This window comes from Maylandia zebra, linkage group LG1, assembly GCF_041146795.1.
Source record: "Maylandia zebra isolate NMK-2024a linkage group LG1, Mzebra_GT3a, whole genome shotgun sequence".
Classification (NCBI taxonomy): Eukaryota; Metazoa; Chordata; class Actinopteri; order Cichliformes; family Cichlidae; genus Maylandia; species Maylandia zebra.
Window position 1 is genome coordinate 39,203,169 of NC_135167.1, and position 16,359 is coordinate 39,219,527.

Below are 16,359 nucleotides of genomic sequence, written 5' to 3' on the forward strand. Positions count from 1 at the left end.
ATTTTAGAAGCAGCTCATTGCACAGTCTGTTTGGAGAGAGTTTAATCCAGGACATTTTGTTACAGCTATAATTTACAGATTTTTCCTGAATGACTCACACAGGCAGTCGCAAAGAGGCTATTTTGAAAAGCAGACAGCTAAAAAGATATATTGTGTTTGTGAGAGCGAGTGTGTGTGCGCGGACTTGTTTTTGTGGCTGTGCAGCACAGGGAGTGTGTTGCAGCTTTCTTGAGAATCATTCCTCCGTGAAATTAAATAGAAACTTGTTCTGTCATCTTTGTGAGAGCCAGTTTAAGTCTTAGACCGTGAGAGAGATTACATATTGTAAAACTGACAACTTTTTGTCCAGCTCTCGTTTTTCCACATCCATTCAAACACCTGTTTGAGGCTTAACGCTTCATTTTAGGGTTATATTTGAGGTTGGGATAAGCGTTTGGAAGCTAAATGAGACGGTGAAACCTTGAGTTGAGAGGCAGTCCAACAAGCCCGGCTGTATTTTAAACGAGTCCTTCTTTCTACACAGAGTGGAGCAGGCTGGACTCATTGTAGGAGAAACACTGGTAACAGAGAACAAATTCAGGATAAAATGCTGAAAACACTGTTGTGGAAACACTTCTGTGCACATTTCATGATGAATATACAGAGCGACAAGAAGGCAGTGTATATTGAAAACAGCTCTTTCATTTGTCTGACTGAATTTGAATCTGTTTTCAGTGAACATACAGATGCTTTTTCTGCTGCATCATGAACGTGCACTCTTTTCATTGAAACCATGTTACAATGGGATCTTTCGTGGCAGGAGGATGGAGGGGATCATGGCCCTCGTAGTTTACTGTACATGCAGGCATGTGATTATTTAAGTACGTCTGATTACGTTTACATCAGCTTAACTAAAAGAACGATTTATGTGTTCTACGTTGTTAAAAGTGTAGAACATAAAATTAATGAAATGATGGTACATCTGTACTGTAAGAACAGTGAAGTATGGGACTAATTCTGCTGGTAACAGGAGACACTGTTGTAAAGCTGTTGGTGGAAACACATGTGACTCCATAGCAAGATTTTCTGTTGTTGTTGTTCCCACGGTGACAGAAATGTCCATTGTAGACATCAGGTTGTTAAGTCTGCAGTAGTTGAGGATTATTCAGCCTCCAAGCGACTTGTGTGTCATCTGCAGTTTCCCCGGTGGAGTTTTACTTCCTCATGTTGCTGATTGAAATAATGAGTCAAGCTTTTGATCTTCCTGGTGGTTTCTATCTGTTTAGAATACTCCCTCATCAGAGATGGCGCATCGTGTTTCCCGTCTCGGCAATATTTTTTTCACATCTCCAGCACACTGTGAAAAATCACGAGGCGAATTTACATAAGACTGAAGGCTTTCAGATAATTTGCACGCTAAGCAAAACAGAGGCTCATAAAGAAACAACTGTTTGACATGACGCTGATGTTGCACTGTAGTTGTAAACAAAATGTCAAACTAACGTTCAGCTTTGCCTTAAAAGATTTGAAAAAATGAATTTAGATAAATATTATTCTATTTCCAGGCTCGTCTACGCTGGATAGAAACATTAGGCACCAGTCTTCTGTTAATGATTCAGGCAAAAATAGGAAGATGAACAATGATCTCTTAAGCAGCAGAGATGACGTCAGACTGTATGTAAAAGATGGACACGATGCTGGTCCTTAAAGCACTGAGTGAGAATTTGTCTTCGTTTTCTTTTTAATGTGTCCAAATGTGGTTTGACCACATTTAAAAACAAATGTAGCGTCATCAGCCGAGTCAGCAAGCTCAGTTACTGAGGTGCATCCTAGACTGTGTGGGTGCGTATAGTTGCCAATTAGCCTTAACGTGCTAATAAATGCTAGAATTTTACAAGCACAGGTGCTTTGTACAATTTTCAAGTATTTCAATCAAAATGCTGTAAAATGTAGCAAACATGTCCCTGAAAATGCAAACTTTCAGCTTCAAAATGATGTAACCAGGTTATGAAAATGAAGCGTACAGTCAAGGATATTTTCTGGGTGAGGGATTTTTGGCTAAAAAAACAAACAATATAAAATATGTGTGGTTATTTTTCATTATCTTAAACGTGCACAATCCAAGATGTGCTCCGCAGGTAGTGCAATTTAAAAAAAAAACCCAGGAAGCATTAGTGTGTACTGCTGTGCATGTTTTATGCGTTCCTCAGTTGGAGGAACAGGAATGAAAACGATCTAGTAGCTTTCCTTTCGTTCCCATGCCAGATTTTCTCTGGTTCAAATTCTTCTTCATTGCTGCTCTTTTCTCCTAGCAGAGCAGTAAGTCAGTAGCTCAGGATGGGGAAATATAATGTCAGGATTGCACAATGGGACGGCACGCCTTGTGGGTTTCTTTCTGTCTTTGTGTGTGCGCCTGCATGGAATGCGGTGAGGGTAGAAAAGGAGAGCGCGAGTGAGTAAAGTCTGGGGGGGAAAGCTGACTGATAACATATTGTTCTGTACTTGTTTTGGCTGCTGAGTTGCATCCCAGTCTGTCATGCTAGCTCCTGTTTTTGGACTTGATGAATGCATCTGGGAATCAAACTGTGCACCAGTCAGCGGCTGAGGGGATGAAGGCTTAAATGCTTTGGGTGTGCTTTACTGGGCGTAAACATGATGGTTTGTCCAAACCACATTTATAAAAGAATAGTGTCATCTGTTTGTATTACATAGACTGTATATGTAAGATGGAGGCACTTAATTACTGTGACATAACTGAAATAGATAAAAAGCTAAAATTACCAGAGATGGGGCTCAGACTTCAGGGTGGTCTGTGAGTACAATTAACTACTAAGTGAGTCATGTATTTTTTTTCTTCATACATTAAAAATTCTCCTAAATGTCCTGACACCACATTTACTTAAGAAATTAACTCATAGCCCCATAAATAAGATATTTAACAATGTCCGCTGTACCATTAATGAGTTTTGAGGCTTGTTCACACACACACGGGGTTAAATCTGATCCAGTGCTGGTACCTGCACATGTGCAAAGGAGCACATTACACAGTTATTTTTGACTTGCTCATAGACGCTGAAAAGAAGTTGATGAAATTGCTACATGTGAACTTTCACTTAGAAAACATTAGGTTTGTTTTCAAGTATTAACAAGCTGAGAATTTTGTAAGATTTTGAAATTGTAAGTGCTTATCAGTCACCCATCTCCAGATTTGTTCTGGTATGGTGAAAAGAAATTCCAGTTAGGACCTTTTTCTGCTTCGGGGTGCTTTGCTGTCATCATGTTTCCATGTGATGGCATTTTAAATGAGAAATGCTATTATTGTTTGTGCCCTTGAGAAAAGAGTCTTACTGAAAAGCTATCTGGGCTGCCAACCATGCATTCCTATCTTTGTGTGACTTCCATGGAAACATGAGAGCTGAAAAACTTGAAATGTGGACATGATGATGAAGAGAAAGAGAAAGAAAAAGGGTTAAAGGAAAGAAGGGCTAAAAATGTGAGCTGTTTGTAGCAGGGACGTGTGACTCAGACTCTGACGGCTGCTTTCCACTGGAAGGCCGCGCTGTAGCCGGGATACTCCCTTAGCTACTGGACCTGCCCCATGCCCAAAAACAGAGGTGCTGTCTTGCCCCCGTCTAACCACATGCGCATACACAGACGCACACATGAATGGACAAACGTTTATTTCCATGGTGAGAAGATGTGTGCACCCACAGAGACACACAGAAAATATCAGAGCTTGATTGGACCTGTGGTACCATTAACTCCACCCCGCCGAAACAAATATAAGTCCAGATGAGCTCCGGATTGAGTGTCAGACTTTTAGCTTGTCAAGATGCCTTTTGGGAATTATTCTCTTATCATCTGGGGTTATAATATGAGAATTCCCTGGACGTTTTCCTCCTTTAATCCTTTGGATAACCTTGCTGAAAGGCTATTTTTCTGCCATGGGTAAAACGAGAACTGTGGACAAAGGTGATGAATCATATGCATGTACTCTGGATTAGTTTCATTGCCTGTGTTTATGGTGCGTTACAAGGGCTCAAGGTCACCTCTGCGTCGTTCTGCAGCAGGATTTCTTGATGGAACTGGAATTCTTCATTCATGTCTTTGGCCTTTCAGCTTGAAAGAATGTGTTCTTCAAATCAGCAGGGAGGAGCAGGGTGTAATCCGCACATTCACACACTTTCACCCACCTGGGAGCTGCTCGGTATCATCAGTGTCGCAGCGTTTTATTGACAGACCACTTGCACCAACTGCTGAGGTCAGTGTGTCTGCGAGGGCTCAGTGTGAGGGGAAAAGAGAAAGGAAAAGATAGGGCCAGTGCAGAGCGAGATAAAGCTCAGCAGCTGCTTTCTGCATGCACACACACACAGTCTGTCCTAGCCTGACTCCTCCTCGCTACCCCACCCTCTTCTCTCTTGTGCTCCCGCCCCGTCTCCCTCTTCAGCGGTAGGTACATGTGCAGTGAGCTTCGGCTACGAAAGCAGTCCAGGGCACGAGCCAAAGGAGCACACACCCACCAGCAGACAGCATTCTTCAACAGATCTGGGACTGCGATCATCTGAGGCACTGAAACCAGCAGATAAACTTCCAGAAAGATCCTGTGCTCGCACTTTTACACCCTTCAGCAGGCTGCAGTCAAAAGGCTCTCACACAGCTAAGGTAAGCTTCAGAGAGTTTCCTCATGTTTGTCTCCTGTGAGGCTTTTTCTTTATGTCTCACTGACACTGCTGCTGTCTGTGCTTCTAGTATACTTGTCATTTTGAGCTGGTTAAACTCGTTCAGTCAGCTGAAAGCTGCTTTCATTTTCCTTTTCTGAGGCATAACTTTGTCAAAGTTGTAGCTCGTTTCAGTGGCTGAAGAGCTGAACATCAGACAGCACCTGTTAATGCTCAGGAGCTGCTTTTGGAAGCTGAAATGATGCTTCATTTATTCAAAGTCAGTCCAGAGAGAGTACTCGTAAGTGTGTGCTCCTGTGGGCGTGTGCATGCATCCCACCCACGTGCATGTTCTCGCGTGCACTTTTGGTAATGAGCGAGAGGGGATGGATGGAAGAGTTTGGTGTGTCCACCCACTCCAATCTGGAGAGCCCATTCCCGCCATTTGGTGGGACAGGCTTGTTAGGCTGTGAGTGGAGCAACTGCTGACAAGTAGAGTAGTTTTCAGTCTCACCTGTTTGGCCACAGTTACTGATAACAGTGCTGATAAGTCTCGTTGAGAAGTTTCGTCAAAGCCTCATAATTTGATTTGTAGAGCTTCTCCCTTTGCGTGTTTCGTTTGTAAAATTCTCTTATATATGTATGTATTTATTTGTGTGTGGGTGTGGCTTGCTTCCATGCATTTTTATTTTAATTCATTTTGTATACTTTTCCAGTGAACTGTAAGCTCTGAAGCTTTTAAGGTTTCGATGTAACACTCCTCATATTAGGATGGATACTTGTCCATATCAGGGCATCCTGCAGCAATCGTTTAGATTATGAGTCAACACTTTGGAATTATATTGAGCGCTGTTGCTAGTGGCTGTGGGCAAAATGATCACCACTGAACATTCTGATCTCTAAACAAATAAAAGCATTTTTTACCAGAGTCTCTGTGGATGGCAGAGCAGCATGGTAATGCCTTGTTTTAGTGTCCCTGGTTACAACTGCATATTTTCACTGTAATTATGAGAGTGTTTACAGCCTTGCAAAAGGTATGTGGGTTGGTCTTTGTGGGAAATGTGTTGAGCAAGCTGCGTAAAGTGGTTTAACAGCACCTACAGCAGTTTAATGTAGCTGAAGCAGAGCGGACGGTGAGGTTATCACAGTGGGTTAGTTTGTTTTGGAAATATCGACATGAATGTAAAAGGGAGCAGGAAACAAGTGAAAAGGTAGCTGTGATAAGTTCAGCATTATCTTTTTTAGCATATGCTTCCCAAAAAAATCAAAACGAGTTAATAAAACAAATCTGTGAGCAGACGGAGGACTGGAGGCGGACAGATAAGAATCACTGTGGTGCAAGACTGGAGCCTTTCTTCGCTTTCACCTCAGTTAAAGTTTAACTTGTGATTCAGCCATTAAATCAGTGCAGTGTGTTTCTGTGGAAGGCAACCTTGATACTCTTCTCATTAAGTCTTCCTCCTCTCCCACAGCCAGTGACTCACCCCATCTGCGTCTCTTGCTGAGCCATTATTACCATGGAAACCCCGAGCCAAAAACGCACCAGCCGCAGCGCCGTCTCTCCGGCCCGCATCACCAGGCTGCAGGAGAAGGAGGAGCTGTGCAACCTCAACGACCGGCTGGCCGTGTACATCGACAAGGTGCGCTCCTTGGAGTCGGAGAACGCCGGGCTGCGGTTGCGCATCAGCGAGTCTGAGTCCTCGGTCACCCGTGATCTGTCGGGCATCAAGACGGCCTATGAGACTGAGCTGGCGGATGCCCGCAAGACTCTCGACCAGGTGGCCAAGGAGCGAGCACGCCTGCAGCTGGAGCTCAGCAAGATCAAGGAGGAGCACAAAGAGCTCAAAGCCAGGTAAGAAGAGCAAATGGGCGTGGACTTTCTTCCTAATAGCCAGGAGGGGGCGACTGCCCTGGTTTCAAGAATTGGTCCAGTTGTATAGAAGTCTATGAGAACATGCCCTCACTTTTTTCCCTGTTGTTTATGTTCCCAGTCGCTGATTTTAAGTCCTATTTGATACAGCATCACGCTTGTTGTGGGAATAAATGCCTACTTTGTTACTAACATCTGAGCATGCAGAGTCCTTGTTAGTCAGATCCAAGAAGGACCAAAAATAAATGCTAAAATGCAACCTTCAAAACAAATGTTCAAAAACCAGCTGGTCGGGATAGCTACACCCATTTATCAGACAGTTGCTATTGTACTGACATCACATTGTGGATGTAAACTACACTGTAACTTATTTCATGTGTAAATAAGTTAACATATCAGAAGCACACACTGATGATTTTGTGCATGTGTCATTTCTCTTCAGAGGACAGATGAAAACAAACACTGATGCAGTTTTGCTTCAGAGTCAGGGGAACCACTGGGAATGATCCATAAATCTTTCAAGCAGCAGCACACTGATGATGTAACGTTTATCTGCCGTTGTGTGGGATCTGTGTGGGGGAATTCCCTGACTTTCTGCCAAGTGATTCCACAGTAACTTTGATATGTTCTCGTATTCCTCCTGCTGCATAAGAATGATGCTTTTCAGATTATAGGTCAGCAATTTTTACTTTGTGGTGCTGTAAAAAACGATGAACCAGATTGTTATATGGGGACGCGTTAAGGATTCCCTGGCGTTGTTACTGCTGAGCGTCAGCCAGCGCAGGTTTGTCTTCTTTTAAAATATGTCTTCAAACCCTGTCGGTGTGTCTCGTAGCAGCTGGTTAAACTACAGTGAATGTGATGTGAACGTGTGGATGCAGCTGCTGTGATTTTAACTTTTGTGCTGCAATACTTTGAATTCACACCCTGTGTTGCATGAACAGCTGAGGAGGTGCAACACCCTGTCGTCTGTGGAATGCGGTGTGAGATGTGCAGCCAGATCCAACATCAGGGTTGTAAATGTCATTCCTGAGTTTGTCAGTTTTCAGGTGCAGTCATGTCACTTCAGTCCCCGTTGAAGGAAAGGACACACCTCCAGGCAAACAGGCTGAACACAGCCTGCTCTGCTGAGCTGGAATCACTGTCCCCGTGACAGAATGTCGACTCACAGCTTTACACACGGCGAGATTACTTTGCACAGGTGCATGAAGACTTTAGAGTTTTGGCATTTGTGAATTGAGTTCGTACTGAAGCATGAAATTGAATGAAAATGCAGTCTAATTTTACTGTTTTTGTTTTGTTTTGTTAAATTCTGTTGCGTGGTGGAAGTGAAGAACACGCATGTCTGTCATTCATCCTTTATTTGAAACTTTCAAAGCACAGGAGGAATGGTGGACAATGAACCAAACCACTGTGAGGCACATGAGAGGGAGTCATTATTTCAAAACTTACACAACTCTGTACTAAAATGAAGAGTTTTCTGTACATATTGGTATATTATTTAGCATTGTGTCATATTTACAATGATGCATTGAGCAAACGGTATCCATGGCTGCTTGTTCCCAGATACTAATCAAGCTAGGCTACAGCATTCGTCACTACATCTAAATGAGGTTAGGAAGCGGAATGGAAACGGTTCCATTACAGTAGGTGGTTGACGCTGCATTCATTATTTGAAAACAACATTTAGAGGAAACCCTGTGTGTAGCTTGGCATGCAGGCTGGTGTTATTGGAGGAGTGTTGGAGCCGAGGCCACATTATCAAGCAGCTCTAACAGCTTCAGCTAGCTGAGGAGCTATTAGGATTGTGAGCAGATTTTTTCCCCCTGTAAGTCGCCCGAGTCCACAAAATTTCCGACTCGGTGCCTTACTGAATGTCTGCGCGTCTTCAGATGTTGGGGGAGTCTGTCGGCAGATCAGACTCGGCCAGCAGTGCTGCCCAGGAATGTGTTGGCAGCAAAGTTCATGTTAGAGAAAGAGAAAATGCAAAATACCGACTCGCTGCACTCTAATTCTTTACAGTCAGCACTTTGTTTCCTGATTGTTCCTCAAACCAAAATCATTTTTTCAGGAATAAAATAGGTGTGTGTGTGTGTGAGTGTGTGTGTGAGTGAGTCCACAAATTTAATGACTCTTTGATCTGATTAGTTGCTAATTGCTTCCTTTTCAAAGACTTGACGTTTTATTGCATCTGAACCAGAGATGTAATCAGATTACTTTTTCAAGTAACGAGTAAAGTAAGGGATTACTATTGGGGAAAAAAAAAGGTAATTGGATTACTGTTACTTTCCTGTAAGCACGCTGCGTTACTGTGTTACTAAAGCCGTGGGTTTTGTTTGTTTTTTTTTTTTTGCGAGAATGTCTCATGACAGTGACGTAAGCGAGTGCGACGTTCGTGGCAACAGCTGTGTGCAGATCAACAATGGATAATATATGGAGTGCGGGAGAGCGTATGAGCGTGCAACATTTAAAGCGTGGAAGTACTGACCTTACTTTGAGTTTGAGTCCATAAAAAGTGACAAAAACATTAGCGTCAAAAGTAACTAATTACTTTTGAAAATAAGTAATCAGAAAAGTAACGGGATTGCTTTTTCAGGGAAGTAATTAGTTACTGATTACTTTTTCCAAGTAACTTGACCAACACTGATCTGAACTATGAAACAGTGTGACTGTGGGTGTGGCCTGAGCTGCCGGCTCACTGCAAAGAGAAACAAGAACAAGGCTGAAAGTTTCCTCCACACCATGCGTGACTGGTGTCCTTGAGTCTAGTAGAATATCTACATCAATGATTTTCTGATGTGTGTCTCCCTTTTTTCCCTTATTTTTATTTGATGTATGTTTGTAGAAATATGTCTACAAATGCAAGTTTTTCTGAATCCAGTTCCATATAAACTCCCAAAGTTTGGGAGCACATCAGGTCTCGGCTGGGTCCTGTTGAAACGTTTCACACAAGTCCCTTCTTAAGTTTTTAAAAAATCCTGCTAAAAGGAAAAATAAGCACACAAATCAATCGGCTAACCTCCACAGCAGCGGTAATATAAGATCCATAACTCTGCGAGAAATGCGTCTTTAGTGTGGCTTACCTTTCTTTGAGTGGTCCTAAGCTCATCAGCTTAATACATATTGCATTCAGCAGTCTTTGCCTTATCACGGTGCTTCTTGCCTGCAGGAGCAACCACGGCTCCCACAGCAGTTTTACTTTCCTAAGGAGGCAGATTATTTTGATGCATGTGTGCTGGAGTCACTCAGTCCGGCTTGAGCTGCCTTTATCTGCTAGACTTTAAGTGGCGTGTTTGCTGTTTGGTTTCCATGGTGCTGTGGGAGCCTTGGTTCGGCTGTGTGACGGGGTTGTGACTCAGAGCCTTTTTTCAAGGCCTCTGGAATGGGCTGAGTGGACTCTCTGTGACGGGAAGTCGGCTTTATTAATACACACCGACGGGCTGCTGTGACGCTGCTGGGCTGAGCGTCAGGCGGCGACAGCAGCAGCAGAACGAACATGCGGCTGTTAAGTCTCACAATGTGTTGACTTTTCGCTGGTGTCCTTGCTTGTTGCTGCCAAACATGACACAGCAACAGGTGGAGCCTTCAGTGCAGTTCGGCTGACAGGACACGCCTGTTCAGCCCAAAGGCAGACACACACACGCCTTTGTATGCAGAACAACCGCAGGGGACACATGCTTTCATCCCCTGAAGCGAAGCAACAAGGGGTCAGAACGACAACCTCTCTCATATATAATTTAAAATTGTGGTGAAAAGCAGGTGTGAGGGAAATTTTAAAACGGGTCTAAACTTAAAGCCTGGAGCCACTTGAAATGGCTCAGGTTTGAAAACCAGGCAAAGCTACACTAAAGAGGAGACACGTTACTGTCAAGGTCTTTTTCATTGAATACTTGGAGCACTGCGGGTGTTATTGCAGGGTCATTTTTAATCCTTAACCAGGCTGATAAAGGAATTATTGGTCATCATATTACGTTTTATTTTAGCTTTGTGCTGCTATGCAAACTACACTAATCTAAGCATTTATATAATAAGCTCTTTATTTATAGACGACCTCTCAAAATCCACAGTACAAAGTGTTTCACAGGGGCAACAAAATACAGTCATCGACCCTGAGGTTAGATATCCACGATTATCCCCTTGAACTTCGATTATCCATTAAAAGATTGCTTCAGAATGCCATTCAAGTGGAAACTGACAAGACAAACACTGGAATTGTGTTTTAACACTGAACAGCAGAAGGCTCTGAGTTAAGTTGAAGCGTCAGGTCTTTGGTCTGCTGCAGGAAAACACAAAGAGGGAATTTTGTACTGTGGATTTAAACTTAAGTGAATGAAACCTCATATAAAGCTCATATTTACTAATGATTACTCACCACAATACGAAGGCTCTTCTCCTGTATTGCTGTAAGAGCAGGAGAAGTTATTACAGCCAACAAAACCGTTTTTCAGTGTTTATATGGAAACAACTTTAAATACTGTCAACTGTAATGATGTAAGGTTTATATTCACCCATCAGCCACGACACTAAAGAAACACCACCTAATATTGTCCCAACATAATAGCATTAACACAGGATCTCTGGGCGTGTCCTTTGGTTTTAGTGTGGAGTGAAATGGAAATGAAAAGTAAATCCAAGTGTGGAGGAAAGAAATTAAACTAGAAAAAATAATAAATAAATGCACTGACTCTGCATGCACAGGCTTGAGTGTTGTGATTGTAGCTGTAGCATTATGCCAGCATAACCAGCAGCCATTTTTAACAGACGTTTTAAAACACTCAACTTTGAGCTGCTCAGACACCAGTGCAGCATTTGAAAGTAAATAGCTAAGTCCTTTTTCAGGATCAGACACAAAGCAGGGATTTTCCATGGAGGAGTTTGCCCCACCTGTCTGAACGATGTGCGTGAAGGTGTGGCAGACACTGATGAAGCGCTCAGACTTCTTTTTTTCTTCTGCAGTCTGTTGAAACGGTACAAAAACCAATTAAATATACTGTAGCAGACGTGGCTGAGCACGTCTAGGAGCAGCTGCAGACTGAAAGGCAGTACAATACAAAGATGCAGCAGATGCACTAACACTGCATTCATGGACTGATGTGCAATGTTGAGTGCAACTATGACAGAACGGCTATCAGACTGCACTGCAGGAAATGCACTTATCACATCACACATCCCATTTCCTCAACTGTGAATACTTTCTTTTACAATTTGCCTACTGTATTATGAACTATGACTTGCGCATGTTTCAGACATTTGTTATGTTTATGGTCAGTTTTAGGCGTTTGTTTATTTTCTGATAAACTAAATTTCCTTGTTACGCTTCATTTAGATTCAAAGCTGTATTTACTGCAGTCCGGCGCTGTTGTTTCCCCCTGTGCAACATGTCACATAGCTGCACAGTACATGCCAGCACCCTGAGCAACAACAGTGTGATAAACAGAAGCTTTTCAATATCTGACCAAACTCTCTCCTGTGAGGAGAAAACGAGAAGTGAAAGGGGGAGCCCGCTCAAGTATCGGACGTCATAGGAAGCCGTCTAATATTAGTCACAGCTTGAGTTCGCGTGAGTAAAGTTTCTATATTTATCTCGGGGTAAATTCTAAACCTGTCGCTAAGGTAACGTGTTATACATCCGCTCTATTAATGGGTGATGATGTGTAACAGGAGGATCCATTCAAGCTGCTCCTGTCAGCTTTGTTGAGATAAAATGTTTGCTGGAAAAGTTCCTTCCTAAAATGGAAAAGAGCATCTGTTCCAGATCATTCAGCCTTTCAGGGCCTTTAATTTCTTTAGTTGTCTGCTTGAAACACCATCATTAAACTATTGGTTTGCTGAATGAGCAGGAGCCTGTCAGGAGGCTCGTGCGGTGGAAGATGTATTTTTTTTATTTGATTCTAAGAATTAAATGTGGAGAATAAGTTTTATTTTGATTTTATAGTCAAACCTAATAAAAAAAATCATCATTAAATCATATTTTTCATTAACAAGTAGAGAATGAAGCCAGTCGGTGATGTGTTGAACACAGCAGTTTTCCTTTCTCAACATTTTTGACTTTATTCTCAAAATAAAAATTAAGAAAAATGACAAATCCTTTCAAAAATACAGAAAGTTCTTTTATTTCTTTCATCTTTACTATATTTTCTTTATTATCGTTACTTTAAATGATTTAAATATTAAAAATGTGGATGTTGCGGCTGATTTTTCTCTATATATATTTTCTCAATGTTCCTTGCAATCTCTAAAATGTTCAGCTAAGAAAAATGTTTGAAAGGTTTGAAAATGCACAGTGTAATATAAAAAACCCCAAAACAAAAACCATCAAATGCTTTAAACATTTCTGTTTGCAGTAATTTAAAACTGGGCTTTTACCAAAAGACAAAGGATAAAATTGAAAATTATAATAAGACCCAAAATTCCCCTCCCAACCTCTTAAAGACTGATTATGGAGACTAGTTAATAATGAATGCCATTAATGTGCTGTTATTAGGTTAGAGCAGGATTATTTTATTTTTTAAAAGGGTTTGATGCTCATGTCACTATTTAAATTTCGGGAAAAACCCATTTTGGAGTTCTCGAATGTGTCTGGACACAAAGAGAGAAGCACGAGGTCTGACCTCTTCATTCATAATTGAGTGCATCACCATTACACCATCGCAGCTGCCATTACAAACCATCTCCATCATGAGCTTCAGTAATCACTGCATCAGTGGACCTTTTGTTACAGCAGACATTTTAACTCGTCATATAAAAGAATATAAATGCATTTAATTCTCAAATCCATCTCTCCAGAAACCTTTTTTTCAAAAAAAATACGAAAGGTTTTCCGCTGTATTAAGGCCAGAAGCGGGCAGCGGACCACCATCCAGCACCCGCAGCAGATTTCACTGCTCGATATCTTTTCTCATGTCGTTTGATCACATCCTCCTCTGTTCTTCTGGCTGCCTCGAAGGGGAAGCCCTGCGTTCCCTTGTGATGATCTCAGCTTGTATTACGTGACAGCGGACAATCGTCTGTCACACTGAGTCATGCCGGGCAGATAAGAGCTCGGAGAGCAGTCCAGGATTTTGGGTGTCTTCCAGCAGGGATGTAAATTGGATCATGCAGCTCTTTGTGTCGCTGTGTCACAGCTCTGAAGACGCCCCAAAAATGCCCGAGAGTCATAACTCATTTATACCTGAGCTGTCCTAAAGAGACGTAGTCGTTGAGGGGCATTTCCATTTAAGCTGACTTCAAACAGCAGGAGTAGCTTTTGATTCATTTTACTTGCTTTAGATTAAGAGATTTGTGTTTTATCTTTTAGTTTGATTAATCAAGAATACTTTAAACTATGGTTAATCCTGTGTGTTTGACTTGCTTTTTATATTTAGCTGTAAACATTTAAAGTCTATATTCAGCTCTGTCATATTTACACACTCAGGGAAAAGTTGCACATAAAAAGCAGGAGAAACGTCAGCTCTGCCAATAATTTACACTTTCCCTTATTGATTAATCTAAAGTGTTTTTTTTTTTTTTTTCATAAATTGGAAAAAGAAAACTTGGGATCCTTTGTGTTTCTGTCATGTTGACTGTTACACTGGTGTATAGACATGCTGACCAAAGTGTCAAATAATGAGCTCAGTGTATGTGTGAGTAACGCTGAGCCAGAAATAATCGAAACACTCCGTTTCAGCAGAGATGGGATATCTCTGATGTGGTCATATTAGACACAGAGCACATTAGCTTCACTCTTACGTTTCAGATCTTGTATTTGTGAGGGGCAGCCAATCAGATGAAGGTTGGTATAAAGGAAGCATGCCCTTAAAAGGGGAAGAGAGCTAAAACGGCTTGGCTGAGGACCTGCACCAAGTATAATGATAAACACGATTAGTTTGAACTGTGAATGATGCAAAGCAGAAGAGTGAAAACACGTCGCTGGAAATGAGCATAATAAGTCACCTTTAGAGGCTTAAAGAGCCCCGAGTAGAGTTTGTAGGTGTGGTTGTTTACAGCCACACTTCCTGTTTTGCTTTTTTTGACTCAGTCTGATTTGGTTGAGGCACTAAAAACTGAATGGTTTCTTTGCGGAAAGATCTTGGTTTGGTTTCAAATACGGCCTGTTACAACATTACCCTTTTGTCCTGCATTTAAACGTGATGCTGACGAGTATTTATGAGCATCCCAGTACTGCCAAGTCTAGTGTGTTGTGGGCTGAAGTGAAGGGACAGCTACGCAGTGCCAGCGACTTTGACAAAACCATATTTTATGCTTTAGCAGTGAAATCATTAGTCTCCCAAATCCCTGATATGAAGCTTCATAACTTTTCATTTGAGAAGTAGGAAAATCCCATAAATGTGTAATCGCATAGATCAGAAAAGTGACAAACTTCTTGAAAATTTGCATTTTTTCTGATGCAGATATTCTGCAGATGAAGCTTGTGAGTGCTGGTGGTGTTTTGTTCTCTCGGGCCCTCGCAGAATACTTTGTGATGGAAAACAGATGCAGTAGGCCTGTAAATGTGCTGAACGGCGCTCTACACAGCTCTCTGCTGGCTTTATTGGTGTGCGAGTAATGAGAGACTCGGCCTTGGACTTCAGTGGACCAGAACTTGGTACCAAACTGAGATTTTGGCAGGCTGTCGTACTCTGTGTGTTTTAGTGATGTTTATAGAATGAAAGTTTCCACAGAGCCTGCAGAGGCAGCCAAACCCTCGATGAGTCACTCACACATGGACAGGCTAAATCGCTTTAAGATGGTGGGACACCAAAGAGTCTCTCGCTCTCTCTCTGTGTCTTTGTGTCTCTAGCTCGCTTTCTCTCTCTGCCCAAAGACTTTCCCGTTGGGACGTAGACTGAGTGGCCGCTCTTCATCCTGCACCGTTCCATTCCCACCTGGTTACTTATGTAACAATGCTTCAGTTTCCAGACCTGTAAAATCTCATTTTCTCTGACATAAATTGGAGCAGTTGTGCTGTATAATCTAAGCAGGGCACTGAGTTTGTGAGGGATCTCGTTCAACTATCAGGCTCATATGTTCTGCATTAACTGCTGCGTTTGTTTATTAGGACTCAGGACTGACTGGAAGCCAAGCTTTGCCATCTTGATTTTGTTTATCTTAGCTTGCAGTGCTCTTATTGTTCAAGAAGCTGACCAGTTTCATTTAAAAGTATCATTAATTGTGTTCCGTATGTGTGAACTGCTTTTGCATTGTTGCGTGTGACAGAAGTGGCCGTTAAATTTTTTTTTTACAAACACGATTCTGGCAAACTGGGAAATAGTTTGCATGTTTTGGTTTGTGTTTTGTAACTTGTGGCACATGGGTGTGGCTTGCTAGCATCAGAGTTTACACAATCACTGGAAGCAGAGTTGTTTTTTAGAGCTCACCTGGCACTACTTGAGTCTTCCTGAAGCAAACCCGCCTTTTCTTCCTTTTCTGTCACTTTGATCTGTTGCACACTCACAGCGAGCGCTCCTGTGTTTCCTGTCCGCCGGTACCAGCCTCTTACTGTTTTGCGTGAGAGCACCCAGTCGCTAGACTCGTCCCACAACCTCAACTTGGTTTTACTCCAAGAATAAATTCTTTCTTTTTTTACCCGCTTAAACGCTAGCACAAGCTACAGAACCCTGACTCATTAAGTCCACATGGGTTTTATTTAGCTCAAAGCTAACGATAGCTGTTTCTGGCGTTTTCGTTGTAAGTCAGTGCAGCTGGAGAAGCAACTAGAAACAGCCTGCTGTTACAACTTGATGCCTATATGAGGCTGAGACTTTTTTCTTTTTACTTAAAATGGGACTCAGCCGGATGATAACTGTCGCACAGTTCGGGCTGGATGCAATAAAGTGTTTGATCGACTTGTTGCAAGAAGTCTTGTGAAGCAGC

At 42.1% G+C, this 16,359-nt stretch overlaps 1 protein-coding gene across 3 annotated transcripts in view; it reads left to right on the forward strand.

Moving 5' to 3' along the window:
• The window catches only part of LOC101466330 (lamin-A), a 39,620-nt gene that overhangs the window by 1,495 nt on the left and 21,766 nt on the right, over positions 1-16,359 (forward strand). The window contains exons 1-3 of one of the 3 annotated variants that reach the window (XM_004573548.5): positions 3,804-4,240; positions 4,427-4,641; positions 6,110-6,489. In XM_004573548.5, the coding sequence (XP_004573605.2) occupies positions 6,155-6,489 (335 nt within the window). In that variant the 5' untranslated portion in view covers positions 3,804-4,240; positions 4,427-4,641; positions 6,110-6,154. Of the gene's footprint in view, positions 1-3,803; positions 4,241-4,426; positions 4,642-5,751; positions 5,849-6,109; positions 6,490-16,359 lie in introns of those variants that run through there. The other 2 variants (XM_004573549.6, XM_004573550.5) reach the window with 2 other exon arrangements.